The following is a 27,585-nucleotide window of genomic DNA, read 5'->3' as shown; positions in this document are numbered from 1 at the left end:
AGGCAGACGGAGACGGACAAACAAGGGATGCAGATAACGATGAGGCTTAGACGAGAACGTAAGAGGTGGACAAGATAGATACATACGCACATTTTTGGGAGGGGTGGGAATGGTTTAACGTGTGTAGAAAAGATCATGGCTTTGGATGGTGGTGAACAGAAGTCTTGAAGACAGCGAGGAAAAAATGAGATTGAAGAGTGTGCGTAAGGTGGTTCCACAGGCGGGAAAAAGAGGAATAAATGAGTGGTGAGAAGTGGTTCTGGATTTACGGTTTCACTTGGAATGGGTTCCTGGTGGACCTTGGGCATCCTGCAGATACTTTGGAGTGGGTGGAGAGAGCACGGAGCAGGGAAAAGGGTGCAAACAAGAAATGAGGCGAGAGACAGAGACCAGCGACCTGTTAGTGATGGCAAAGTGATAGGCCAATAGACTCGGCTTCTTCGCAAGAGAGGCCGATGATCCTGAAAGCCATGGTCTCCACAGTGTCAAGCTTTGTTCCAAATAAATCGATTACTAGCTTTCCAGGGTAACCATTTTTCGTATTCTACACAGCAGGAACCCTTTAGAATTAAGTGTGACACACACACACACACACACACACACACACACACACACACACACACACACACACACACACACACACACACACACACTACCTCGGAAGCACATATTACACATATATGATGCACAATTAATAAATGTGACATTTTACATATGTGACATTTTACGAATGTGACATATTACACATATTATATATACACACATTATATGTGACATATTACACATATTATATACACACATTATATGTGACATATTACACATATTATATACACGCATTATATGTGACATATTACACATTATATACACGCATTATATGTGACATATTACACATATTATATACACGCATTATATGTGACATATTACACATATTATATATACACGCATTATATGTGACATATTACACATATTATATACACGCATTATATGTGACATATTACACATATTATATATACACGCATTATATGTGACATATTACACATATTATATATACACGCATTATATGTGACATATTACACATTATATACACGCATTATATGTGACATATTACACATATTATATACACGCATTATATGTGACATATTATATTACACATATTATATACATGCATTATATGTGACATATTACACATATTATATACATGCATTATATGACATATTACACATATTATATACACGCATTATATGTGACATATTACACATATTTTATGCACGCATTATATGACATATTACACATATTATATACACGCATTATATGTGACATATTACACACAGACTAACAGAGGTGGATACATTGAGACCTGGGAGGGCTCTGTTCCACCTTCTGAAACCCCCATATGGAGATAACCAGAGGCACACACACACACACACACACACACACACACACACACACACACACACACACACACACACACACACACACACACACACACACTGCTCCTTTTAGTAGTAGGTGTCACCATTTTTAGTTTTATTGCTGCAATGTTCCACAGGAATGATGGCTTGCCTGAATGGTTGTGGACAAAAATGATATATAGATAGCTGCAAGATTATTATTTATTCCTATGCAGCCTGTGGTTGCTTGGCTGCATCATTTTCTTGGGGTGCTGCTGAAGCAATGCCCCCTCATCAGGTAGCTGGTACTCGTCGGTTTGCCAACCTCAGAAGGATGACGGGTTGAGTCGACCCGCCTGGTGTTAATTCAACGGCACGACAGGGACTTCAACTCAAGACCCAAAGATCTTAAGCCAGCCACCTTAACTGTTAAGCCAACACCAGTTAGCTGCAGATGGTGTTTTTGAATCACAAGGGTGAAAAGAGCCTCCCCCGAGACGGACGAGTAGGGATCCAAAGTTTGTGTTTCCTCCCCCTCCCCCCCAACCCCTCAACCGGAAGCTCCCATGATCTGAAATCAAAAAAATTGAAGCCTGAGCGATTGTGCGGGATACTCTCTTGTATTCATGTCAACTTTCAGAACAATCGGCAAGGTGATGAGGGAGGAGTAGCAAAAATAGCAAAAAGTTAACGGATGAACAGACATCCGGACATCATTACCCATTTTACAAGTTCAAGTTCATCTCTTCGAGAATAGAGACGAGATGACCTAAAAAGTACAGGTTTGGATCCCAATCCTACAACCTGAAGCCCCAGTAATAATAACTAGTAATAGGCATCCACAACCATCCTTGACCAAGTTGTGGAACATCGGCCGAGGCCCTCAATTTTTTCTTTCTTCTGTCCTCACTTTTTCAACTTTATTCACTATTAAATTTGTTTTCTCCACAAAAGCTTGAGCAAATGGCATGAACTTCCAACATGGGAGCACCAACCCATGGATAATTCTTTAACAAAGTTAGATGATTTGATGGAAAATGCGGCCAGCTTCCAAAAAGGCCGTTTTCTGTAGGTATGGGCTGCGGGATGTTTCACATATCAGGAATAAATGGCCGAGGCCGAGCAGATAAAATAATCCTCCGCTGCATTTCTTTCACCCCTTTTATATTCTTTCTTGTAACTGACCCACGACCAGTTAACAGCTTTACATGACAAAAAGTTGCAATTTTTAATAAAACTTCTTAACCCTTTTCAAGATGTAAATTTTTAATAAAACTTCTTAACCCTTTTCAAGATGTAACTAAATAAGAATGGTGTAAACCTTTCTTTTTACATGCATGCTCTAATGTAAATACAATGATTCTACCGTTTTGACAATAACATACAACAGAAATTTTTTGTTCTTGTTACTCAAATATACCCCATTGCTTTTCTTAATTTGATGGGGAAAAAGTAACCTCGTTTGATTGAAGAGTCCTTCACTCTATCCTGTTCCATGCTGTCTCAAAACACCAACAATACGAGACAGTTTCCACGTCTATTTCACAAAGGTCCACCATGTCACATCTGTGAATATGAATACAAATCCGACTTTGTCAGACAGATTTTTTAACAAGTTGAGGGACCAAGAGGTGTGCAGCATTTCCCACAGGTGATATTTTCACCTTTGTCTCGTCCAGCAAACTGAGTCTTAATAAACTGTACGGGGAAAGCGTGTGGACAGGCATTCTGAGAAATTCCTCAGTGAGGTAAGTACAGATGGAATGTGGAAGACAATACCACGAGGAAGAAACAAGCTTCTTTATTTTGATTCTTCTCATTGAAACCAAAGGATGCCGACCATTTTTGGTGCGCATCCATGGCTCTGTAGTTCGTTCGAGAAATGAGGTCCACAACCTCAAGCCATGGGGTTTGCATCGATCTGCTCCGCAAAGTCCTTGATGAAAACCCGCGACTGACTCTAAAAGACCCGAGGCTTGTGTTGGCTTAGTGGCCTGGCTTTATAATCCATTCTGCGTTTGGGTTTTCCTCATATATGGCCTTCATGTTCATCTCCTTGTGCAAACATCGATCTCCTAACAAAGTGGAAGGGGTAAAAAAAAAATGCAAGTCAGACAGATAGGCGATCACATTTCTCCGCAAGACGAAGCATGTTGAGAACAGCAACATGCCAACAAGGCTTCTTACAAAAAGTGTCGGTGAAGAATGCTCTAAGGTGGAAGGTTTCTGATTAAGAGACAAAAAATAGGGTTGGTCGGTTTATTCACTTGTTTTTTTTTACGTTTGGCAACCTCTTAGTGGTGTGCAGTTCATCATTTTCACCAAACACTGCCTGTGCAATGGCCTTGACATGTACTGAATGATTAGTCCAAAGGAAATCCAAAATATCGAAATCTGAAGTCTGTGTGAATACAAGTTTGTATGTCGAAGTTTTGGAAGGTTAATCTGTCTGAGACCAGGGATTTGTAATATGGATCGGTAGGTTTGTGACCGTGGCACAAATATTTGGTCCAGCGTGACTCACTTTGAGGGAACTGTCTGTGCCAACAGTAATCACATAATCCACTACCATGTCTTCTTGTGACAGCAACTAGTTCACTACTTGTCATCTGAGCAGTATTAAAACTTTTCATGTCGATGGCCAAAGTTTACTATGGATTTAATTTTTGGGGGGAAGGGGGGCAATTAGTATGGTCTAGTTAGCACAGATTAGTTGTGCACACAGCTTGAAGCTCTTTATTTAAAAAAAAAAAAAAATTTAAACGAGTTGCTTGTTCTGCAATAAGGAGGTGTTATCATACTAAAATATGCAATTTCGTGTATGTTTGTATGTTTGTGTGTTTGTGTTGTGTGTATTTTTGACCACAATAAATTCAGTCATTGTGTATCCAATCTCAACAAAATTTGACAGGAGGACTAAGGGTCACACGATGGAGGTTGCAGTGACTTCATTCTCCCCGCTTCCTAAGGGGGTCTTCACCTTGTGCAAAATCCATGTTGAGGTGTAAATCCGTGTTAAGATAGCTAATCGTGGCATTTTTCCCAAGGCCGCTTCTAATAACAAAAGTAATAACAACACTTGATACGAGCATAATATTAAATTAATGTTATTACAAAACAATATTAATACTAAAAATATCCCCTCTCCCCAAAGGGGGTTTCCTCCTTAGACAAAAGCTGTGTTCATGTGAATAAATAGCTTAGCGTGGCATTTCGTGAGGCACCCCTACCAAAAGCAAAAAATATTATAAACCACAAACACGTATGATTAGCTTTTTTTAAAGAGCCGCTACTCCTGTTTAACAAAAACTGAAAGGGAGGAAACCCGATGTTCTTGATGCCCGAGCCTAGACCTATTGTAACCTATATACTGCAGAGAGGATACCACATGACCCGTCTTGTCGCTCCCATAGGGAGTGGGTATACTTGTATGTTGCAAATAAGAAATTATTCTGCCTTGAGAAATCTAATTCATAAATTATTTAATTAGCAAAAGATGTCTTGTTTCTATATAAATTGTAACGGGTCGATTGTTAGCTTCACTTCACAGCAAGCAGAGGGATCGGTAAGCTTCCAAAGCACAAAGAATGAAGTTATAAAACCATTGCGATTAACTTGCAGCATCAATGCATTCATTCTATTACTTTGACATTCCAATGTGCAACGACAAAATTTTGAGAACGATTTCCTTTGAGAAAGTGTCAGCACATCTATCTGCAGATCGTATTTCAAGCTGTGAATTTTGTTTGACGGTCGTTGTTGAGCACATGTCACCACTTGAACAATGAATGTATAATAATCGACCCCCACAAGGCAGGCCGTTCTGAAGGCGTAATCAAACGGTACCCTTTAGCTGGCTGTGTAAAAAAAAAACACCTTTAGAGGCCATTTTTCCCCGCAAAGCGGGGGTTGGCCTTTTTCGGGAACCGTGGTTGTTGTTGTTTTTCGGTCCCCTATTTGAAGCAATGTTTTACGGCCGGATGCCCTTCCTGACACCAACCCTTTTTGCCGCCTTTAACGACAAACAGGGAATTACCAGTGACTGTGTAACAGTGAGAACAACAAACTATTCGTTTTTATAAAACAAATTATTTGTTTCGAGAAAAACAATAACAAACTGTTTGTTTCGAAAATAACAAACTATTTGTTTCGCTGAAAACAATGAAATTATTTGTTTCGAGAACAATAACAACAGGCTGTGTAAACTGGATAAATTCATCAAAATGGCATTGTTTCTCTCGGAAAATAATTCTGCACAGGATTTATCCTCCTGTAGGGATTGAATTTCAGGTATGCAGATTTTACTCCAGAATGTCCACAACAAAATCCGCAATGCAACAGAACCTGTTGACCAGAAGATAAACTTTTGCTTGTGCTTCTTGCTGACTATTTGGTTTCGTTTGTGCACAGGATCGATGCAATACCTACACATTCTCACAACACGTCACATTCATCTTAAACTTATATTTGGGATGAAGTTCCTCAGATTTTTGGTTGACATAACCACAACTTTCTTTTCTGCATAGCATACGAAACACTTTATGAGTAGATATAAACTTCTTTTTTTTTTTATTAAACATATACAGATTCCCAGGTGAGTATTCACCTACCGATGTTTCCACCGACTTCATGTAGACAGTACAACCTTTTCTGGTTCAAGTCGCTGTATGCAGAAAAAGAAAACATATTTTGGAAGGTTGAGATGTTTACTAAAAATAGAAAATATAGGCTTTAATTTAGAGGGAAGTGAGTTTTCATATTTTTAAAGGTTAAAAAAGTAACTTGGTTTCCAAGGGTTTGTTTCTTAAACGAGTTGCTTTTGTTAAGAAGGAGTGACAACAAAAAGAGGAAAATAAGGCCGCTAACATGAATGTTCTGGAGTAAGGAGGCCTGACCTGTCTTGTAGACATCGTGTGATAACATCACCAACCAACAGGCATTCGTCCAGCTGAATCATCGTGGAGACCTTGTTAAATTTTGGTGCATGCACACGGATGAGGTATGGCAGCCCTTCTATCTGCAACGGACATCACAAGTTATCAATAAACTTCATATAATGAAATACCTACGTTGTTAGGATGAGGGTGTCATTGTGAGAATGTCGAATGTACGAGTACTATAATTGTATTGTCGAGAAGAAGAAAATCATTTCACAGTTTGCCAATCAGATTAATTTCGTTTTCCTGAAGCACAATGCTGTTTATTATACTTTTTTGTAGTGATTTTATCCAAACCATGATAAAGTGTGAAAACAGATGCATGAGCATCAGTTTGGCATTCGCATCTGGGGACCGAACTCATACTGCCGGGATCCAATATATTGTGTTTAATGATCCAATATAATTCATTGTCTGCTCATGTCATTTTAATTCCTGTGACATATGTACAATCTCTTCTATGATGTAAAAAGTAAATAAAGTGTGTGTGTGTGTGTGTGTGTGTGTGTGTGTGTGTGTGTGTGTGTGTGTGTGTGTGTGTGTGTGTGTGTTATGGATCATCCATGAATTCTGCCAGCACATAAATCCATCAAATGACGAATGAGTGAGCAGTGGGAGCTTTGTTTATGCGCAATCCAAGCACCGCTCGAGCGAGACTCTATCAGCTGACTTTTGTTTACGGATATTTTCTTTTACGGACAGTTGTTCGGTTCTTTCTTTTTTTTCAACTTTCTCGGCCACATATTAATTAATAAACATTTATATGCGTGGGCCAGTGAGGGAGTGGTTAGAATGACATACATATATGGTATATACATATACATAAAGTGGATTTGTTGAGATGTCTCCAATAGCAGCTATTCTTAGCCAGTGATATTAAGTGCAAATAAAAGATTCTAATGGATGTTGCCAAACCTTTTTATCGCCTTTCTTTTCCTTGTCCAGGCCAGCAAGCTTGAGGAACATTCGCATGCCACGCTCTTTTAAATGTGGCCTCTTGTTCGTCATGTCATTGAGCTTTCGTAGTTGATGTAGGATGAACCAGGGTACCTGAAGGATGTCACAGATGTTGAATTGGAAAATGTGAAATCAAAGTCCCCAGAGCGAAATCTAATGCTGTGTTTTTCCATACTGAGCCAATTGCTCACCGTCCACAAAATATCTTGGTGTTTGAGGAGTAGGTGCATGAGGCCCACATATCCTGGAACGGTGTGAGCGTCGCAGGTTTTCCTGGGAAGTATGACTGAGCTCGTAGGCATGAAAATGTTTGGTGCCATCACCACAGCGACATTTCTAAGACCCATGCGTGTTTGATCCTCGTGCTCTACCACCTTTGCCAGTAGCTCCAGCAAGGCCTGAAATCACACAAGTTGTTTAAATGAGACGACAAATATATAAGATGTAACAGTTCACTTTCGTGTTTTAATGGGGAACTGAACTTCGTGTTTACCTCTGTGATTCACTGTGAATGTAATTGCACGAAAGTAATCTGGAGTTTCACTACCATCATACTTCATCTTCCTTCCCCCACACCTACTCGGTAATTTTTAGATCAATTGTCAATTTTCAAAGGCAAAATATTGCTGTGGAAATGATCCTTAAGGGTTAAATAATCTTTAGTATAGTGCCAGTTATTACCCTGCACACGCAAAATGAAAAGCGGGGTTAAGCAATTGCTTCATGTCCATCCGTTCATCTTATCAGTTTATGATCGAGGAACAACTTATTTAAATTGAACGTTTTGAACATGAATCGGAAGATGAAGAAGTGTTTTGCTTCAACGTACTTTGGCTTCGAGTTCATCCTGATTGCACATGCGCAAAGAGGAGTCAGATAATAATTTTACTCTGTCTGCCTGCCTGGCAGTCAAATGAAATTGAAAATCATTCCATACAGGAAACTTACTTTTTTTTAGGGATGTAATAAACATCACAAACAGGCATGAAGAACGAATATAATGTGCTAGTTAGATAGGGTGATGTAATCGACACTGCAGTAAAATGGTGGTAAAACCCAGAATTAATTTATTTATATGACTTTTACAATCTTTGTTTTAATTAAATTTAATTATATATTTGAACAATGTAGTACATAAATAGTTTGTCTTAATACTTCCAAGAAACTCCAGTTTTGCAGTAATTCAATTTAAGTAAAGGTTCAATGGTGTGGTGAATAAGGGTGGTATTCGGGACTGCTTCTGGACTACGTCAACAGCAGTAATTTCCGATTTTTTATTTTTTATTTTTCTTTAACAATCGTTAAATTAACTATGTTATTAAAATTGAAATATAGTACTGTATACAGTGGCCTGAAAAATAAGTCACCCCCCTCAAAGTTTCCACATTTTGATTCCACCTGAGCTTATTTCATGATGCTTTCAAATCAAATTTAAAATATCGATTCTTCACAAGATACTCCAAAGTGATAAAGCAAAAAAAAAAAAAAAAAAATGCAGATAAAATGTGAACAACTTGGATTAACAGAGAAAAATCAGATTATTCTCAGTTACAAACGTATTCAAACTCTTTGCCTAATTAACCCTAAATCACTTCAGGAGCAAATTATTTGTTTGAAAGGATACAAAACAAGTATAATGTTTCACCTGTATGTAATCAGTGGTTTAACTTTAAAATTAAGCTCCCCCTCTTATCTAAGGAGTTTTAAGGAGAAACTCAGTTGGTCAACCAACTAGGCAAACATGAAGACCAAGGAGCTTTCCAAAGAAGTCAGACAAAGTGGTGGAGAAGTACCGTTCAGGAGAGGGTTATAAAAAGATTTCAAAGTTACTCATTATCCCTTTAGGTATGGTGAAATCCATCATTAAGAAGTGGAAGACGTATCATATCACCCAGACTCTACTCAGATCAGGTTGCCCATCCAAACTCATCAGCCAGACAAGCAGGAAACTGGTTCTGGGTGTCTGTAAATCCATCAATGACCTTGAAATATATACAAGGCTCTACAACTGACATGGGGCCAGTGTTCATCAATCAACAATATCTTGTTCCCTTCACAATTCTGGCCTCTATGGACAGGTAGCAAGAAAGAAGCCATTACTGAAAAACACGCATCTAAGAGCTCATAAAGAGTTTGCGAAAAAGCAGCATTATGATACTGCATGTGGAGAAACGTTTTGTGGTCAGATGAGACAAAAATTGAACTTTTTGGTCTAAATTCAAAGCGTTAAGTTTGGCACAAGCCTAACACTGTACATCACCCATTAACCCCATCCCTGCTGTGAAGCATGAAGGAGACAGCGTCTTTCTCTATACATCCTGAAGGCACTGTATATACAGTGTACAGTCGTCGCAATAAATATTGGCACCCTTGCACTTTCTTCAAATAACTCACAATTTTCTCTAAAAATAAGTTGAAATTGACAAATGTATTTGGTCTCCACAATTTTCTATTTCACTGTTAATATTACAGAACCTTTGTTTTTGATTCAGAACTTAATATATCATTTTAAATCAGAAAATAAAAAGAAATGGTATTGACAAAATTATTGACACCCGAGACTTAATATTTGGTAGCACAGGCTTTGGACAAAATAAGTCAAGCGCTTCCTATAGCCATGAATTAGCTTCCTACACCTCTCCACTGGCAGTTTGGCCCACTATCCTTGTGAAAACTGCTCCAGTTCTCCCAGATTTGAAGGGTGCCTTCTCTCAACTGGTGTTTTCAGATCTCCCCACAGGTGTTCAATGGGATTTAGATCTGGACTCATTGCTGGCCACTTCAGAACAGTCCAGCGTTTTGTCTTCCACCATTCCTGGGTGCTTTTTGAAGTGTGTTTGGGGTCATTGTCCTGCTGCAAGACTTGACCTTCGATGGAGACCCAGCTTTCTGACACTGGGTTGAACATTGTGCTCCAAAATGCCTTGGTAACCTCCTGATTTAATTATGCCGTGCACACATTCAAGGCACCCATTGCCGGAAGCAGCACAGCAACCCCCAACAATCACTGAACCTCTTCCATGTTTGACTGTACGGAAGGTGTTCTTTTCTTTGAAGGCTTCGTTTTTGTTTTCCGTAAACATAGAGATGATGTGCTTTACCAAAAAGCTCTAATTTGGTCTCATCTGTCCACAGCACATTCTCCAAGAAGGATTTTGGCTTGTTCAGGTGTGTTTTGGCAAACTCCAGTCGGGCTTCATTATTTCTCTCAGCAGTGGGGTCCTCCTAGGTCTCCTACCATAGAACCCCCTTTCATTGAGTTGGTGACGGATGGTGCGAGTTGAAACTGTCATTCCTTGTGTCTGAAGGTCAGCTTGAATCTGTTTGGCAGTTGATTGTGGTGCTTTCTCTACCATTCGAACAATCCTTCGCTGTAATCTTCCATCAAGCTTTCTCTTGCGGCCACGTCCATGGAGGTTGGCTACAGTGCCATGGGCCTTAAACTTCCTGACAGCATTGCAGACGGTGGACACAGGAATATCAAGGTCTCTGGAGATGGACTTGCAGCCTTGAGATTGGCCATGCTTTGCTACAATCTTGTGTCAGACCTCCTCAGACAATTCTCTGGTTTTCTTTCTTTTCTCCATGCTCATTGCCATACACAAAGTGACACAAAACAGCAGAATGACCACTTTTCTTTATTCAAACAGGTTGAATGAGTGATTTTATATTGCAGGTACCTGCAACTCACCACAGGTGAGTTCAATTCCAAAGTAAAGGAGAATCACCTGCTTGAAATCTAATTATTCCTAACAACTTCTAAAAGGTGCCAATAATATTGTCCGGGCCATTTTAGGATTTCTGTGTGGAATAAGCTAAAACTTAGTGATTTTTTTCAGCTTTTTTGTTTAGTTCCACTGCAATCCAAAGATATACATTTGTGGATACCAAAATATTTTTTAATTTCAACAATTTTCTGGAAGAAATGGTGCATTATTTGAAAAAAGTGCAAGGGTGCCAATATTTTTGACCACGACTGTATATGTTCAATGGCACGTGACCAAAATGAACTTTCACATGATTCTTTTTTATTCCCAATGTAGATTCTCGTAGGAAGGGGATTTTAGATGGAAATGAATCATTATTCGATGTTCAAATCTAATACCGATTTGGCATTTTTCTAAATTGAAATCTCAAAGGTTGCATTTAGATTTGATTCCAAATGCCTGCTGGCCACCATTTTCAGCCCTCATCAAAACGACGGAAATATTGGCAGTCGCATCGCATCTCATTGCATTTAATGCAGTCAGCCTGGATGCCATTCCACTCTAAGTCTGAAAAAAAACACCTTTTTTTTTTTTACTGGTCTCCTGACAAGAGAGAGTGAAAAGGAAGTAACTCCATGCAGCCAGATAGATCTCCTTTTCCTCACACATTCCTGCTGATGGATCTGATGCTATTGTGAGTGTGTGTGTGTGTGTGTGTGTGTGTGTGTGTGTGTGTGTGTGTGTGTGTGTGTGTGTCCATGTGCGTTTGTACACACATCTATTGTGCTATTAGTTTAGTAGTGTATCACTTTCTATGTAAATTTATCATTTCAATTTATATTTGGTGCAGTTATTTTAGGTATATTACCTGCAGTCACAAAAGAGGGCTGGAAGGATGGCCTAGAGGTACGCACACTCGCCTCTAAGCTGTCTAGCCTAGGTTATAATCCCGACCCAGGTATAAACTGTCATTCGGGTATTTCACAGGAAGTGTGATTCATCAATGTTTGTGCCGCCCCTCGGATGGATGTTAAAAGGGCGTCCTGTCTGCCTGCATTGTTGTTGGACATTAAAGATCCCACGGTGTCCATCGTGAAGAGTAAGCAACCTATCACCAGCACCCTGACCAAGTTCCAAATTCATGCCCTAACCTTAGTCGAGCATCAGGCCAAGCCAGCCAGTTCGTTTAAGACTTGGGCCAAGCTCCCACCACCCCCAGCGAACCTCAAGAATGTGGGAATTGTGGTGGATAAAGAGGAAGAAGAAGAGACAAGCAGCCACAAACGTTGAAATGTCACTTGATTTGTTTCGACCCCATGGGTAACCGGTAATAAACGTTTCTTTTCTTTTTGCCTTGGGGGAAATGTATGCATTACTTGCATGGGGATTGTGTGTAGGGGAAGGGTAATTCAGTCAGAGAGATGGGAGAAGTTGGAAAGGAGTTTGGAAGTAAAAATGGAGTTGTATGAGTATTTTGGGGAGGAAAAAAGAACGGGTTTAAAGTTCCACCATTGTCGTGTATACAATATGTAGATAGCCCCATTACAGCTAAGTGGGCCCTAATGATATAAAGTATAACTCGTAGCTATTTCAATTTTTGTACTTTTAGGATTAGCGAAATGGACTGCATCCAATTTTGTTTAATTATAAAAAATATTATCTCTTAATTATTGGTATACTAGGGCATGCCCGTACTATATCTATATCTAAAATTATATCCCCCCCCCCCCCCCTCTATTTACATGAAATGGTTTGGTCCAAAGCGAACGGCTTGCGAGTACGGTGACAATCCCCCCCCTCTATTTACATGAAATGGTTTGGTCCAAAGCGAACGGCTTGCGGAGTTTGGTAAAGAAATCGCCATAGCTCGGTAACTACTTCTCCGATTAATATGAAACCTTGAATTGGGACAATGTTTTTATGTTTTTAATTGAATTACTATCCGTAATGGCGCACGCTCTCACAGGAGCTCCGGAAGGTCGCATATCGCAGTTACGATGAATCGCAAAATAGTTTTAATTAGTTTTAAAACATAGTTTAACGGCAACATAGTTTGCCAACGTGAAATAAATGAATACGCTCTCAAATGTGCCGTCCGAGGCAGAGTCTGTTCGCCACGTTCGGCACACGTGATAACTCGCTGCTCTCTGATTGGTTGAATCGTTTTTTGGACATAGCTCGGTAACTACTTGTCCGATTAATATGAAACCTTGAAAAGGCACATCCTCGGGTCCCCGGCAATATACCTGGCAAGTTTCAAGTATATCGGACCGGTAGTTGTCGAGAAACAGCGGTCGCATACACACACACACACAGAGATTACTGGAATTATAGATAGATGATAGTGCACCTTTATGTTCTTAGTGCTTCTCTATTGTCAAATGCAAGTACCATATTGCAAGTACAGAGTAAATGAGCTAGATATAAACCGAAAATTCAAAGCAAGCTGAGGATAAACTGTACAACGCTTCCTGGTGACGAGGCACTTCATGTTACCAGGTGTTAATGCAATAGTGAGCAAGGCATCACACTTACTCTGTGATTGCTTGTGACCTAGTCCAAATTACCCTCACAATACCTGCTGAATTTGGCCAATTTTCTTCCAATCACCAAAATTGTCACAGGTTGCCTAATACCAGTCATTGTGTTTCATTGCTTTATTTTAAATATAAATTTTGATCATCGGCCTCCAGGCGTTATTGTACAGCATACCACCCAGCCTAACAGAAGCTACTTTTGCAAATATTCAGGCATGATTTGATCCTGAGAAATGATCATCCCAGTTGGGTTTACCTTCAGGACATCCCTGTTGGCCTCTGGTAGAAGAATGATCAGGAGATTGAGAGCTTGTAGTTTGTGTCTTTGGCATTTGATATCTACAAAAGTAGAATGGTGTTGGAAGGTCAGGATTTTAATTTAAAAAATCATGAAGGAAATAATATGAGTACAACTTTGGCCATCAGCGTTCAACTCTTCAGGGGTGGGGGGGGGGGGGGGGGATTTCTAGCTGGGTCTTTACTGCTTCTGCTTTTCCAAAGTAAAAGTTAACATTTAAATCAACTGGTCGCACCAATGAAGTTATCACTCACAGTGATCGTGCAATGTCATGACTCACACTCTAATGAGGTGAAGGCATGGAGATACTCCGCTGTGAGTAAGGGATGAGGCAGCTCTCGCAGGAACAGCTTTAGGAGGCTGGCAGCATCATGGGCCTGGATGCCATCCCACTCCAAACCTGAATCGTAAAACTTGGTTTCCGCCTCTTGTCGCAGACTCTGATAATGCAATAATTGGTGGAAGATGGAACTTACAAGACATTTAACATAAGTTGTTAGTGTTTATACAAAACGCAACCTCTAACTTTTCAACTTTTGCACAATTTTGTCATTATGTGATAAAGTCACCCTTGTTTACCTTTGGCAATGTGAGCCATCCTTTTGCTTATTAATTTTTCCTAAAAAATTGTAAATATAAGAATCAAAAGTTTGGTCCTATGGAGGTTTTTTAAATATAGATGTTGAGGTTTGCGGGGAGGTTGGACGAAAGAGGTGGGATGTTAATGGTCATAATTTAGCAGAAGGGGACAAGCAGACATTAAATAGAATTGGGGAAATTGGGAAGATATATTATACTAACTAGGATTACAGATAGAACGGGAGTATGCAGGAAAGGCCAAAAAAACACATGGTGGTGTGAACAGAAAGTAAAGGAGTTATTGAGAGCACAAAACATTTTAGAGATAGGGGAAAAAGTGACATATTAGTGAGTTGTCATGAAGGACTGGAGGAAATAATGTGATCGGACTGACTCAAGGCACACTCAAGCCTGGTGTTGGCTTAGCGGTTAGGGTGCGGCTTGGGATCCTAGGATCCTGGGTTTGAATCCCGGTCAAATCGCTGAATTAACACCAGGGGGGTTGACTCAGCCTGTCATCCTTCCGAGGTCGGCAAATTGAGTACCAGTTCACTGGTAATTCCCTGTGTGTCGCAAGAGGCGACTAACAGGATTGGTGGCAGGAAGGGCATCCGGCCATAAAACATTGCTTCAAAAAGGGGGACCATGGTGCCCGAAAAAGGCCAACCCCTGCTCTGTGGAGAAAAATGGCCTCTAAAGGTGGTTGGACTGACTCAAGGAAGCTACTCCAGAGAAATGGGGAAGAGGTGAAGGAAGGAGGTGAGCAGTTAGCTGAGGTGTAGGGACAATCACAGGTATAGGTTCTTGATGAGCAAATGCAACCTAGTGCGGCTCAAGAAGGTTTAAAGGCTGAGAGAGATTGGAAATAATGATGGTGGGACAAACATTGGGAAGGCCTTTATTATGCATTATCGGACAACTTTCATTTGAACAAATCAAAGTGATAAGTTATCATTTGCTTTGATAACTGACAATGACCGTCGAACAATTAAAATGCTACACTGGAATAATTTGATCGGTATAAAGTTGCATCTCAAAATGATGAACAAATACTTTTGACAGTCAAAGTGGAATGTAACGTATTACCTTGACTCTGGATGTTGAACCTGAAATACGAAAAATCCCCTCCGTATCCAAGCTGGTGACTTCCAAATGAGTTATAAGCTGCAAAGAAAGCATCCCTCATGACTCGACAATGGTGGACAGTGGGCGACTACATTCCTTCAGTATTACAGGGATGCTCATTGTCTAGCGAAATGGAAAGCTGAGAAAATTGCTTTGGCAGCCACGACGAATCATAAGCATACTGCTGAGGTTCAACCCAAACCACGAGTTCAAGCTTGTAGAAACTCCCCATGTCCATGAGGATCTGTCATGGGTATCATGACAAAGGGAAAGACAATATACTCTATTTTCTTACAATGATTCATAACTTGAGGAGCTTGGATATATTAGAACACAGAAAGTGAATGCCGGTGTCCTCATCGGAAAATTTTTTACTCCCTTTACAGACAAGGTCCTACAAGGTTGCGTGCATTTATCCACGAGGTTATGATGGCAAACAATAATGCATACATGATGATGTCAAAAATCGTGATAGAGCTTGGCACACTATTGTAATTGGTGTTCCAATAAAGAATACAACGCACATATTCTGCTCTCTCGCTTTCGCATGTACCACACTCGTCACAGAGTGTTGGTGCCACCAAAGCAGCTTCGTGAGCAAGGGATACATACTGGGAGGTTTGCTATTACCTTCCTAACAGTAGTTATGGCTGCAATTTGGTCAGGGTACCAGTGTAGCTTGCCTACTCTTCACAAAGGATACCATGGGGTCTTTAACGTCCATCAACTAAGACCAGCAGACGGGAAGCCCGTTTAACACCGATATGAGGGGCGTTACACACACTGGTGAATCACCTGCCTGTGAAACGCCAGGACGACAATTTATAGCTGGGCCAAGATCTTGAACCCAGGCTGGACAGCTCAGAGGTGAGTGTGCGTACCTCTAGGCCATCCTGCCAGCCCTTCACAATCTGATCGACTTGGACAATGTGTACCTGAAAATAATTGCTCTACAGAACCAGTTTCCACATTTTGAGACCCCAGGATACTCGCTCTTGGTACCACGCTATGCTGCGCCATTCGCCGCGATGAAGGCATTGCATGAAGATTCGTTTCCATGGAATTCAATTGAATGTTCGGCCTGATGAACTGTACTGGTGCTTGCATGACATCCCAATGACTGTGCAGCTTTTGTTACATGTAAGAGTCATGTCTGTTTTGTCTAAACCATCCCCATATCATGATGCTGCCTCCACCATGCTTCATGGTAGGGATGGTGTTAGATGGGTGATGAGCTGTGCTCGGTTTCCGCCAGACGTAGCACTTTGCATACAGGCCACAGAGTTCAATTTTTGTCTCATCAGACCATAGAATCTTCTGCGGAGGGGAATCTTCTGTTAGATTCATGCTCCGTCTTTCACGTGCCTTTTTGCAAACTCCAGGCGTGCTGTTTATGTGCCTTTCTCTCAAGAGTGGCTTATGTCTGGCCACTCTCCCTTAAAGCCTTTATGGTTATCTTCCTTCTGTAGTTGATCTTCAATCGTCTGCCAGATCCAAGATCAGTTATTGGCGTTTGGGCTTGTGATGTCTTTTTCACTTCCTGATGACATTCCTCACAGTCGATTTGGAGATTGTTAGGATGGTTAAACCATCCTCAAATATAGTTACCCACTATGGCAGGTGATTATCCCTCTTCAGTGTAACTCCCTAAACTCTTTCCTCTGGACCTTGATGCTCTGGCATTGAGCAAAGAGATTGAATGACCTGATTTCTTCCACGGTCTTTTGATTATATTCACAGTTGTGTAAATCGGAATTGTCACAATGAAAAAACACATCCCAGGACTTATTGTAGGCTAGTGTGGGCATGCACAACACTTTAAATATGCCGATCACATTTCAGCCCGTGTTTTGAGTGCAAAGGTCAACGAAGCCCTTAATAAGTAATATTTTTAAAGTAACAAGCAAAATGATTGACTGACAATTTAAAATTCAGTTTTGATTATACACGCATGACAAGCTGTACTATTAGGGAAAGTGATGAGTAAATTAGCAGGATGCCACCTGCCGTTATGAAAATTACTATTAAATGGCTCCGTCCATAGCCAACTCTGTGATGATTCAATCATTCCGTGATGTGTTCTCAATGTACGAGCCCAAAGGTGTCATCCATCATACAAATTATACCTTCAATTATTGATCGACTCACATCTTGAAGGAAGAGAGGGATCTTTACTTTCTGGGAAATCTTCTGATCATGTTCGAGTAAAGTACTCAGCGGTACTCCAAAAATCCTGGAATCTGCCAAGAAACAAGGCATAAAAAACAAAACCTGTGCTTTCTCTCTTGCTCACCCCTGCTCTATTCTACTCTCGTTAATCCTGCACCCCTCTCTCACCCCGCCCCAACCCCTCCCTCACCCCGCCCCAACCCCTCCCTCACCCCTCCCACTTCTCCTTATTCTGCCCCTTTACTTTCTGCTCCTTCACTCATGTGCAATGCCTTTGTCTCTTTGTTCCACTTTGATCCTCAGTCTGTGACCCAACCACCCTTTGTCATTTAGCTCATCAACGAGATGAGATTTCCGTTTACTATATATATATATATATGTATATAAATGTAAAATACACAATATAGGTTGTCTGTTTCTTCACTCCATAACTATGAGGATCTTCTCAAAAGGTATATACCCCACGAGTAATTCTTTAAAGGAAAAGATCTGCATTGCCTTCAGAAAGTATTCACACCATTGACTTTTCACATTTTATTGTTACAGCCTGAATTTCAAATGTATCACATTGAGATTTTTTTTGTCACTGATCTACACATAACACTCCATAATGTCAAAGTGGAATTTTGTTTTTTTTAGAAATCTTCACAAAATAATTGAAAATGAAACACAGAAATATCAAATTTCAATTTGAACGCTGATTTTTTTTAAAAAATTTTTTGTATACTGAATCGAGGCTCGTGAAAGAGCTAACATTTACTTCACAAACAAATCAACCAGACAAACAAAATATATAAAAAGAGGGAGCGGAAGACAAGATGGGGAGAGAAGGGGAAGCACACAAACACAACATTTGAGAGCAGGGAGATGTGTGGAAGGGAGAGGGCTTGGGGGGAGGAGGCGTGGGAAGGGGGGGGGGGGCGGGAGGGAGAAGTATAAAACACAAGGACACCAAGGACTTCCAGGACAGAAGTTGGTATTTCAAAAAAGTGGATTTGGGGTGAAATTAGCGGGGGTAGAAAAGATCAAGGTTTTGGATGGGGGAAGATAAGAGATGGTGGTGAACAGCTGTTTTAAAGACCTGGAGGGTGGAGTGGGATTGAAGAGAGTGAGGGAGTTTGTTCCAGAGGTGGGAGAAAAGAGGAATGAAGGAGTGAAGGTGAGCAGAGAGTCTTGATTTTGGCAGTTTGACCATAAGAGGGTTGCAGGCAGATCTTGTGCGACCTGTAGGAATATTTGCGGGACAGAGCCCAGAGAGAGCTGGGGGGGGGGGGGGGGGGCAAGGCCAGAGAGGAGTCAGTAGAAGACGGAAAGACCACCAACCTGCCTGCGGTGAGTGAGTGAGAGGCCCTTGGAGTTAGCTTCATCGCGGGAGATTCCAATGATTCTGAATGCTTTGGTTTCAACAGCGTGAAGACGAGCTAGGTGTGAGGCAGGAGCACCAGCCCAGAGGGGAGAGCAGTATTCCATTGAGCTGCGGATGAAAGCCTTGTATGTGGTGAGGAGCTCAGGTGTGCCAAGGAAGGACTTCGCACGATGGAGGATGCCCAGTCGGCGACTGGCTTTGAAGGCCAGATTTGAAATGTGGTTTTCCCAGGAAAGATCATGGCAGATAGTGAGACCCAAAAGCTTGAGTGACAGAACTTCTTGGAGAGGATTATTCAGAAAGTGGATGGGAGGGTTGTCCAGTCGGTCTTTTCGGAGAGACATCGTAAGAGTGTGAGATTTGTCAGGATTGAAAGACATGTTCCACTTGTTTGCCCAGTCTGTGATTTTGTCCAGGTCTGCAGAGAGTGAGGAGGCTGCAGACTGCCGATCTGAGGGATGAAGAATGGAGCGACAGAGAGTAGAGTCATCAGCAAAGAGATACAGAGGATTTTCAAGAGAGTCAGAGAGATCATTGATGAAGACCAGAAAAAGCACAGGGCCCAGAACACTGCCTTGTGGAACTCCAGCCTGAACAGGAAGAGGAGATGAGAGAACCCCATTCAGGGCCACACGTTGACTACGACTAGAGAGGAAGTCCGCCAGCCATGCGTGGAGATTTCCATGGATACCAAAAGAGGAGAGTTTGGTGAGCAGAGCGGGGTGCCAGACCGTATCGAAGGCACGTGATATGTCAAGGGAGACTGCTCTAATTTCCTGTTTGGCATTGAGGACCTCCATCCAATGATGTCTCCCAATGGTGAAGAATCACTTAAATAAATTAAATAATTCTCATATTCGAATCCAAGTTAAGATCTTCACCGAAATTGAATCGATTCTTCCTTGTCACACACACAACTGGTCCACCAAGTTTCGTCCAAATCATTCTACAACTTTTTGAGATATCCCGCTATGTATCGTTTTTGGCCCCATCTCCCAATGGTGAAGAATCACTTTAAAAATTCTAGTAGCCGGATCCGAATCCGGATCTTCACCAAAATGTAATCATTTTGTCCTTGCCACACATGCTACCTCTCTGACAAATTTCGTCCAAATCCGTCCACAACCATTTGCCATATTTTGTTCACAAATGGACAGACGGACAGTCAAACAGATAGACAGACAGGGGTGAAAACATAACCGCCACTCCACCTTTGGTGGCAGAGGTAATAAAGGTTGCTGGGGCCTCTTATAAGATAAGAGTCTCTTATAATAAGAGGCTCCAGCAACCTTTATTACCTCCGCCACCAAAGGTGGATGGAGGTTATGTTTTCACCGCTGTCTGTCTGTCCGTCATCCATATATTAATCATTCATTGGGGAGAAAAATAAATGAATTTTGTGCAAATTCATTCGTTTATCTCCAAGAGGCTGCATAAATGCTTGTATTTCTATATATTCTCATTTGTATATTCTATTTTTCTAGCTGTCTAGTTGGAAGCTGGTGTATGTCTGCCAATATTATATTTTGTAGAATTATTCTCATGATTGGTACAAACTGCTCAGGCAAATAGATCGCAAGCTGCATCCCTGAACTCTGTGTACCAAACTTCCAAAATAGCTATCCCTGTGTTTGTCCAGGGTTAGGTTTGCGACTTGCGTATTTGGTTTGCAAGTGAAACTTGGATCGTACGTGGCAGGGTCAAATGCCGATTAGTAAATCCTTCCAACTGTGGTGCTGGCTGTCCTCTCTCATTGTAGTTTACTTCCTGTTCATCTCTATCCTCCCTTGACTAATCCTCCACAAATGTACTCATCCCTAGTTGTAACAGATAAAACTAGAACGGCACTCGCTAGAGGCCATACCTCCGCCAGGCTGAACAGTTTATGTTTTGTATCCACTGATGGGACGGATCTGGATTCGGATCTGAACCAAAATCGAATCGGCTTCTTCTTGTCGTTGAACCAACTCATCCCCCAAGTTTAGTCATAACTCGTCCATAACTTGTTTAAATATCATGTTATATATCGCTTTTCGCCCGATCTATCTCTCAGTGGTGAAGAATCACTTAAAAATTAAATAATTCTCCTATCCGAATCCATATTCAGATCTTCACCAAAATGGAATATATTCGTCCCTGTAACACACCCAACCAGTCAACCAAGTTTCGTCCAAATCCGTCCATAACTTTGAGATATCCTGCTTGATATCGTTTTTGGCCCCATCTCCCAATGGTGAAGATTCACTTTAAAAATTATACTATCCGAATCCGAATGTTCAGCAATATCTAATCATTTCGTCCGTGTCACATACGCTACATCTCTGTCAAATTTCGCTTGAATTCGTCCACAACTTTTTGAGATATATTGTTCACAGACAGACAAACAGACAGACAGGGGTGAAAACATAACCTCCATCCACCTTCCGTGGCGGAGGTAACTCGAACAGCACTCTGTAGAGAGCATACCTCTGCCAGGTGAACTTTTTTTTTTCCATGTTTACGGTTTTTTAAAACTTTACGTTTTATATCCCACTGATAGGCCAGATCTGGCTTTGGATCTAAACCAAAATCTGATCAGCTTGTTGTCACCTAACCAACTCATCTACCAGGTTTTGGCTAACCCTAACCCTAACTTTTTAAAATATTGTGGTCTTTATCGTTTTCGCCCCATCTCTCAATGGTGATGAGTCGCTTCAAAATTTCTCTTATCCGGATTCGGATCGTCACCAAAATCGAATCAATTTGTCCTCGTCACACTCCCCCAACCTGTCCACCATGTTTCGTCCAAATCCGTCTACAACTTTTTCAAATATCCTGCAATATATTGCTTTTGCCCCATCTCTCAATGGTGAAGTCACTTTTTAAAAGTATAACTCTATTTAGATCCAGTTTGTTCAGTGCTACTTATGGCCAAGTGGTAATTGAAGGTATAGCATGGAAGATGAAAAGTGCATACTGTATATATTTTGCTCCATGGTGCCACTGGTTGCACAAAGCCTGGTGTTCGCTTAATGGTTAAGTTGGCTGGCTTAAGACCTTAGGGTGTTGAGTTTGTCATGCCGTTGAAATCACACCAGGTGGGTTGACAGCCTGTCATCCTTCCGAGGTCGGCAAAATGAGTACCGGGTTACTGGAAACAGGGGGCACTGCATCAGCAGCACAGCCGCACTTCCAGAAAATGATGCAGCATGACAGCATGACATTATCAATACAACGTTTGCTGAACCGAACATACCCGTCCATCGTCAAAACAAGACTCTACCATACAAACGGAGTTTCACTTTGCTCCTCTTCCTAGATATAGTGACAATGGGTGCATTCAAAATAAGCTGTAGCCCAGAACACATGGTTGAGTAGTAAATATTTTTGGCCCAGTGTCTATGTTATTCTTTTATTTGTACACATTTAATGCATAGATGTGGAAAATAAAATGGACCAACCCCTCTGCCTTGCTCTTCCAGGTTTTCCCGATACAAATTCGATACCAAGTGAGTCAAAGAAGGCTGTCAACTCTATGAGTATCAGGCGGTGCACTTTCTTCATGTCTTGTGCTGAGAGGAGCCCCAGGCGTGTGCATCCCAGCATCCCTCTGCGCCCTGCCAACCGCTGGCGACGCTGACGCAAAGAGGGGACAGCATTCAGGTTAATACAGTTTTTCTTTGTCTGCATAAAAGCACAGACACAGTGCAGGTGTGCCAGAAACGGCATTCTCCCATTAATAATACAAGGTGTATGACCTCAAATGGGATTTGGGAGGTTCCGGGACAATGCTAAGTGCAAGTGTTAGAAAATTGCATTTGTTCATTATTTATACACTTGCTTGCTTTTGTAAAAAGTAAAAAAAAAACGTTTCAACAGCTATGAATCGAAGTATCACATGTATGAAGCAGCAAGAGTATTCGGATCCACACACACACACACACACACACACACACACACACACACACACACACACACACACACACACACACACACACACACACACACACACACACACACAGGCTCAATTTCACCTTCTGAAACCTGCATATGTAAATAACAACCAACCAACGACACACATACAGTCTAATGGAGGGGGGAAAGTATTATGTACCATATTTTTGGCAAACAAGTCGATCCTTTCCCTCCCCCCCCCCTTCTTTCCCCAAAGTCCAGGCCTTTGCGTGTGCTCAGAATATACTTATCTACGGTCTAAGACATTGAATTGAAAAAAAAAAATCCAAATTGTGACATTTCCTAAAATTAATTGTATAATTGTTATTTTAAAACTCTTACAGCAAATTTCCACAAATTCTTGGATGAGTTCCTTGAAAGCGCAATGTTAAGCACACGAGATATTCCCATTGACGTATTGTTATCTATCTATAATTCCAGTAATCTCTGTGTGTGTGTGTGTGTGTGTGTGTGTGTATGTGTGTATGTCTGTGTGTTTGTCTGTGACCGCTGTTTCTCGACAACCACGGGTCCGATATACTTGAAACTTGCCAGGTATATTGCTGGGGACCCGAGGATGTGCCTTTTCAAGGTTTCATATTAATCGGACAAGTAGTTACCGAGCTATGTCCAAAAAACGATTCAACCAATCAGAGAGCAGCGAGTTATCACGTGTGCCGAACGTGGCGAACAGACTCTGCCTCGGACGGCACATTTGAGAGCATATTCATTTATTTCACGTTGGCAAACTATGTTGGCGTTAAACTATGTTTTAAAACTAATTCAAACTAATTTGCGATTCTTTCGCTTTCCTGCGCGTTTGTGCACGCTATGGCGATTTCTTTACCAAACTCCGCAAGCCGTTCGCTTTGGACCAAACCATTTCATGTAAATAGAGGGGGGGGGATTGTCACCGTACTCGCAAGCCGTTCGCTTTGGACCAAACCATTCCATGTAAATAGAGGGGGGGGATTGTCACCGTACTCGCAAGCCGTTCGCTTTGGACCAAACCATTTCATGTAAATAGAGGGGGGGGATATAATTTTAGATATATATATAGTACGGGCATGCCCTAGTCTATCTATAATTCCAGTAATCTCTGTGTGTATGTGTGTGTGTATGTGTGTATGTGTGTTTGTCTGTGACCGCTGTTTCTCGACAACCACGGGTCCGATATACTTGAAACTTGCCAGGTATATTGCTGGGGACCTGAGGATGTGCCTTTTCAAGGTTTCATATTAATCGGACAAGTAGTTACCGAGCTATGGCGATTTCTTTACCAAACTCCGCAAGCCGTTCGCTTTGGACCAAACCATTTCATGTAAATAGAGGGGGGGGATTGTCACCGTACTCGCAAGCCGTTCGCTTTGGACCAAACCATTTCATGTAAATAGAGGGGGGGATTGTCACCGTACTCGCAAGCCGTTCGCTTTGGCTTTGCGAATGGACCAAACCATTTCATGTACATAGAGGGGGGGGGATTGTCACCGTACTCGCAAGCCGTTCGCTTTGGCTTTGCGAATGGACCAAACCATTTCATGTAAATAGAGGGGGGGGGATATAATTTTAGATAATATATATAGTACGGGCATGCCCTAGTAATGGGGATTAAGCGTTCCCAGGGCACATTTTCCGTCACCCAAACGTAACTTTAACCTCGCTTAACTACATATTAGATTTTTTTTAAATCAAACAAACCAATAGAGAATGCAAATAGAATACACAAATATATCATTAAATGAACAGTTACAGGGCATTCACTAAAACATAGGACCAAGATTGCGGACTATCATGCATTGCGGACTACCAAGAAAGCCAAGAAGGCTAATTGTTGCTGTAAAACTATGTGGACAAACATTGAATGCTTGCATAACAATAAGTGTCAGGTGTTAATATTTATGAAGTAGTAATGAACTGTGACGAGATGTAATGTGCTATGAGCCAGCACTGATAATAATTCTGTGCTTGTTTTCAATACTAAATATGCTTGCTCGTTTTAAAGAAGTACCTTAGGCAGCAATGCACTGTGAGTGTCAGTTGTATATTACAGTTGCATATTTACAATACACCATTACAGTTGCATATTTACAGTACACCACTACAGTTGCATATTTTACGAAAAGGAAATATAATAATCTTCTGTGGAACGTTTTGGGGTCCCAGCGGGTGTCATAAGGTAGTTAGGAGGTTTCAGAAATTCCTCAATACAATTATGATTTTGAAATGCGATCAACACAGACCATGCACCCGAATCCGGAAGTGAACAGATGACGGTTCGCTGGTTTGAGACCTCAATACAATAGTGATTTAACATTTTATTTTGATATATTGATATTATAGTATTAATTTGTGATTGGAATGATGAATGATGCTGTTTGGAATGGAAATATAGAAAACGTGCCGTCAGTGCCTGATGTTTGTCTGAAGGTGGCACAGGAATGTAGAATTTGTTGGTTCATCGTTTGCCATTCACCGTTTTTTTACCCAAGTCATTCACGAACTGGCTGTCCATGCCTGAAGTCAAAAAATGTATTACTTACATTATTTGCTAATTGCTAACTGGTATTCCCATCCAGGTCATACTATCCTCTGCAGCTAAAATATCAAACAAGCCTGGCTATGCCATTGTTAGACTATCGGTCTTGTTTATTTTCGGGGGCGATCAAGGCAGCGGTCTGTTGCTTATAGACCACCCAAATAAAGGGATGTTTCAGAACAATGTGTTACATGCTCACAGTGCAGGTGCCCATAGGGAGGGTACTCTGCTATGGTATTAATAATTATAAAGATAATAACATGAGCCCCCACTGGCCGATCCACCGTGGAACAGGTGCTTGCCGTTAACATGCTGCAAGTTTTCTCCAAAAAATATTTTGTTGTTCTTATTTACCTGGTTATCATCTCTGTGTTTTCTATTTGCTGCATCTTCCGAGAAAGGCACATCCGAGCAGAAGGATTCCTCAGTTAATGACACGTCAAGTGAAACTCCCACATCACGCATTTCTGCAGGTAAAATTTCATCAACAACATTTAAGTGTTTCTTTCCTCAAAATTCTGTAATGGTCAATCTTACTTCATGGGCTGAATGACCTTTGTGTGTGTGTGTATTGTTAACTTGCATCATACATTTTGATAATAAGAGCAATGACTGTAGAAAAGAGTGAATGAGTGCAGATGCAGAGATAACTGCCTTTCATTCTATAACATGGGAAAGCACATGAAGGTATGCACATGCCTGCAGGTGCCAAAAGCCCAAAGTGCGGAAAGTTTGTGCAAAGACTGACCGCCAGGTTGCGTTTCTTGCTCATTTTTATGATCCTCACTTATCGGTTGCACTTCAGTCCCAAAACAATCTGAACCATCATTCTGTTTCAAATGAAAAGTAGCACAAAATGCCATCAGTGATGAAGAAATCAAATTCATGTGGGGCAATCGATAATTGTTTCAAATGTCATGCCAAAATTGGCCATAATCTAAAACGAGGCAAATGAAAACTTATGCATACAGTACTATGCAAAAGTTTGTTATTCCAATGATATTCATACTTTAGGGTAAATTCATCAAATTATCAGTGATAAGAGTCATATGTATTTATTATTGTAAATTCACAGCTTTTTATAAATGCTCGTGAAACAAACTGCTTGAGTAAATAATAAAAAGTCATTTCATAGTTTCAGTCTATACTTTAATGTGGGTCCACCCTTGGCCTTCTTTAGTGCCATCACTCTTTTACCCATGCTTCCTGTATATGACTGAAGCACGCTTACAGGAATATTGTGCCCAATATCCTGTAGTACATTCCGCAGTTCTGTAAGGTTAGGTGGGTTCCTCTTGTTCTTCTGTTTCCAAGTAATCTCATATGGCCTCAATGGAACTCATGTCTGGACTCGGGGATGGCCATTCTAACCCTTAGGCAAATCGTCTGCAACCTTGTTCACCAAATACTGTTTTACTCCATTGGAAGTGTTTTGGATCATTATCTTATTGGAAAATGAATCTTCTTCCAATTAAACTATTTCTACAAGGAACTGCATGGTGCTGCAGTATCTGCTTGTACTTCTCTTTTGTTAGTGTCGCATTAATTTTAAAATGTTTTCCTACATCAAAAGCTGAGATGCAACCTCAGCCAGTCACACAGCTCCCCCCATGTTTAACAGTCGGCTGCAAACATTGCTCGGCATAACGTTATACAAGTCTTCAGTGTACATGCTGGCATTTCTTAGATGCAAAAAGTTCAAACTTCGATTTATCAGACCAGAGTAGCTAATTCCATTGTTGAGAGGGGGGGAAATACTAACAGCAGAATTGGAAGGCCAAGATGGAGGCTGATTTGGACAAACAATGGGTCTGGGGAGTAATGAGGGGCAAGAGAGGATGGATGGAGTGGACAAGATGGAAACAGAAGGAAACTCTCAGGAGGAAAAAACTGGAAATTTGGAAGGAGGAGAGATTGGGGTGTGGCTTAACAAGGGTAGAAAAGCGATGTATATAAGACTGCTGCAGTCGTGCTAAACTCACGGGTTTTTTTTAAACAATCTTAAAAATTATTATTTTATTAAAATTGAAGCATTATACTTGAACGATGT

General features: G+C 41.0%; 1 protein-coding gene across 2 annotated transcripts in view; it reads right to left on the bottom strand.

The window, feature by feature from the left end:
* Positions 1 to 1,992: 1,992 nt before the first annotated feature.
* The window catches only part of ARHGAP18 (Rho GTPase activating protein 18), a 72,965-nt gene continuing 47,372 nt past the window's right edge, over positions 1,993 to 27,585 (bottom strand). For both annotated transcript variants that reach the window (XM_068108070.2, XM_068108071.2), the window contains exons 4-15: positions 26,284 to 26,365; positions 25,890 to 26,002; positions 22,507 to 22,681; positions 17,680 to 17,771; positions 15,493 to 15,570; positions 14,108 to 14,267; positions 13,786 to 13,868; positions 7,477 to 7,683; positions 7,244 to 7,378; positions 6,287 to 6,408; positions 6,002 to 6,054; positions 1,993 to 3,466 (exon numbers count right to left, since the gene is read on the bottom strand). In XM_068108070.2, the coding sequence (XP_067964171.2) occupies positions 3,378 to 3,466; positions 6,002 to 6,054; positions 6,287 to 6,408; positions 7,244 to 7,378; positions 7,477 to 7,683; positions 13,786 to 13,868; positions 14,108 to 14,267; positions 15,493 to 15,570; positions 17,680 to 17,771; positions 22,507 to 22,681; positions 25,890 to 26,002; positions 26,284 to 26,365 (1,389 nt within the window). In that variant the 3' untranslated portion in view covers positions 1,993 to 3,377. The remainder of the gene's footprint in view (positions 3,467 to 6,001; positions 6,055 to 6,286; positions 6,409 to 7,243; positions 7,379 to 7,476; positions 7,684 to 13,785; positions 13,869 to 14,107; positions 14,268 to 15,492; positions 15,571 to 17,679; positions 17,772 to 22,506; positions 22,682 to 25,889; positions 26,003 to 26,283; positions 26,366 to 27,585) is intronic.

This window comes from Myxine glutinosa, chromosome 2, assembly GCF_964187855.1.
Source record: "Myxine glutinosa chromosome 2, kmMyxGlut1.1, whole genome shotgun sequence".
NCBI classification, from domain to species: domain Eukaryota; kingdom Metazoa; phylum Chordata; class Myxini; order Myxiniformes; family Myxinidae; genus Myxine; species Myxine glutinosa.
This window is presented reverse-complemented; position numbering and strand designations above follow the sequence as displayed.